Source organism: Nanorana parkeri, unplaced genomic scaffold (assembly GCF_000935625.1).
Source record: "Nanorana parkeri isolate BGI_ZX_2015 unplaced genomic scaffold, ASM93562v1 scaffold2319, whole genome shotgun sequence".
In the NCBI taxonomy this organism is placed as follows: domain Eukaryota; kingdom Metazoa; phylum Chordata; class Amphibia; order Anura; family Dicroglossidae; genus Nanorana; species Nanorana parkeri.
In genome coordinates, this window is record NW_017308587.1 from 3,426 (window position 1) to 3,931 (window position 506).

The following is a 506-nucleotide window of genomic DNA, read 5'->3' on the forward strand; positions in this document are numbered from 1 at the left end:
CCCCGGATCAAGAGGCTGTAGGTCAGGACAGGCAGCAGACCGGGATAACCAGGAATGGGCAGAGGTCAGGGCAGGCAGCAGACCGGGATAACCACGAATGGGCAGAGGTCAGGGCAGGCAGTGAATGTGGGCGTGGCCTGGCCCAGGTTACCGGAGACTGTTGGGTTGCAGATTGGCATGGAGCTGATATGTCACATGATGATGAATTTTGGTGGGAATTTGTTGGACCTTCTCAGCCTCTTATGATCTCTTCACATACAATGACTTTGTTGGGGGGGATGAGGATTGTTCGAGGGGTGGTTGATGAGGCGGCTCACTGAACTGCTAGACACAAGAGCTAACACTCACTCTGTTTTTCAGATGGAAAAGCGTTCTGAGAAGAGGACGCGCGGCTCGCTGTCGGGGACGGTAAGGACCAGTTGGATGGAGTGATCGGCCATTGTGGGGGTGGGGCCGAGGTGTTACATCTGCTGTGGTGGCTCCGATCATCGTCTCTGTATAGAGAT

At 54.7% G+C, this 506-nt stretch overlaps 1 protein-coding gene across 1 annotated transcript in view; it reads left to right on the plus strand.

The window, feature by feature from the left end:
* LOC108801362 (zinc finger protein 2-like) overlaps positions 1 to 506 on the plus strand; it is a 16,679-nt gene that overhangs the window by 2,921 nt on the left and 13,252 nt on the right. The window contains exon 2 of the mRNA XM_018573290.1: positions 361 to 408. Within this exon, the coding sequence (XP_018428792.1) occupies positions 361 to 408 (48 nt within the window). The remainder of the gene's footprint in view (positions 1 to 360; positions 409 to 506) is intronic.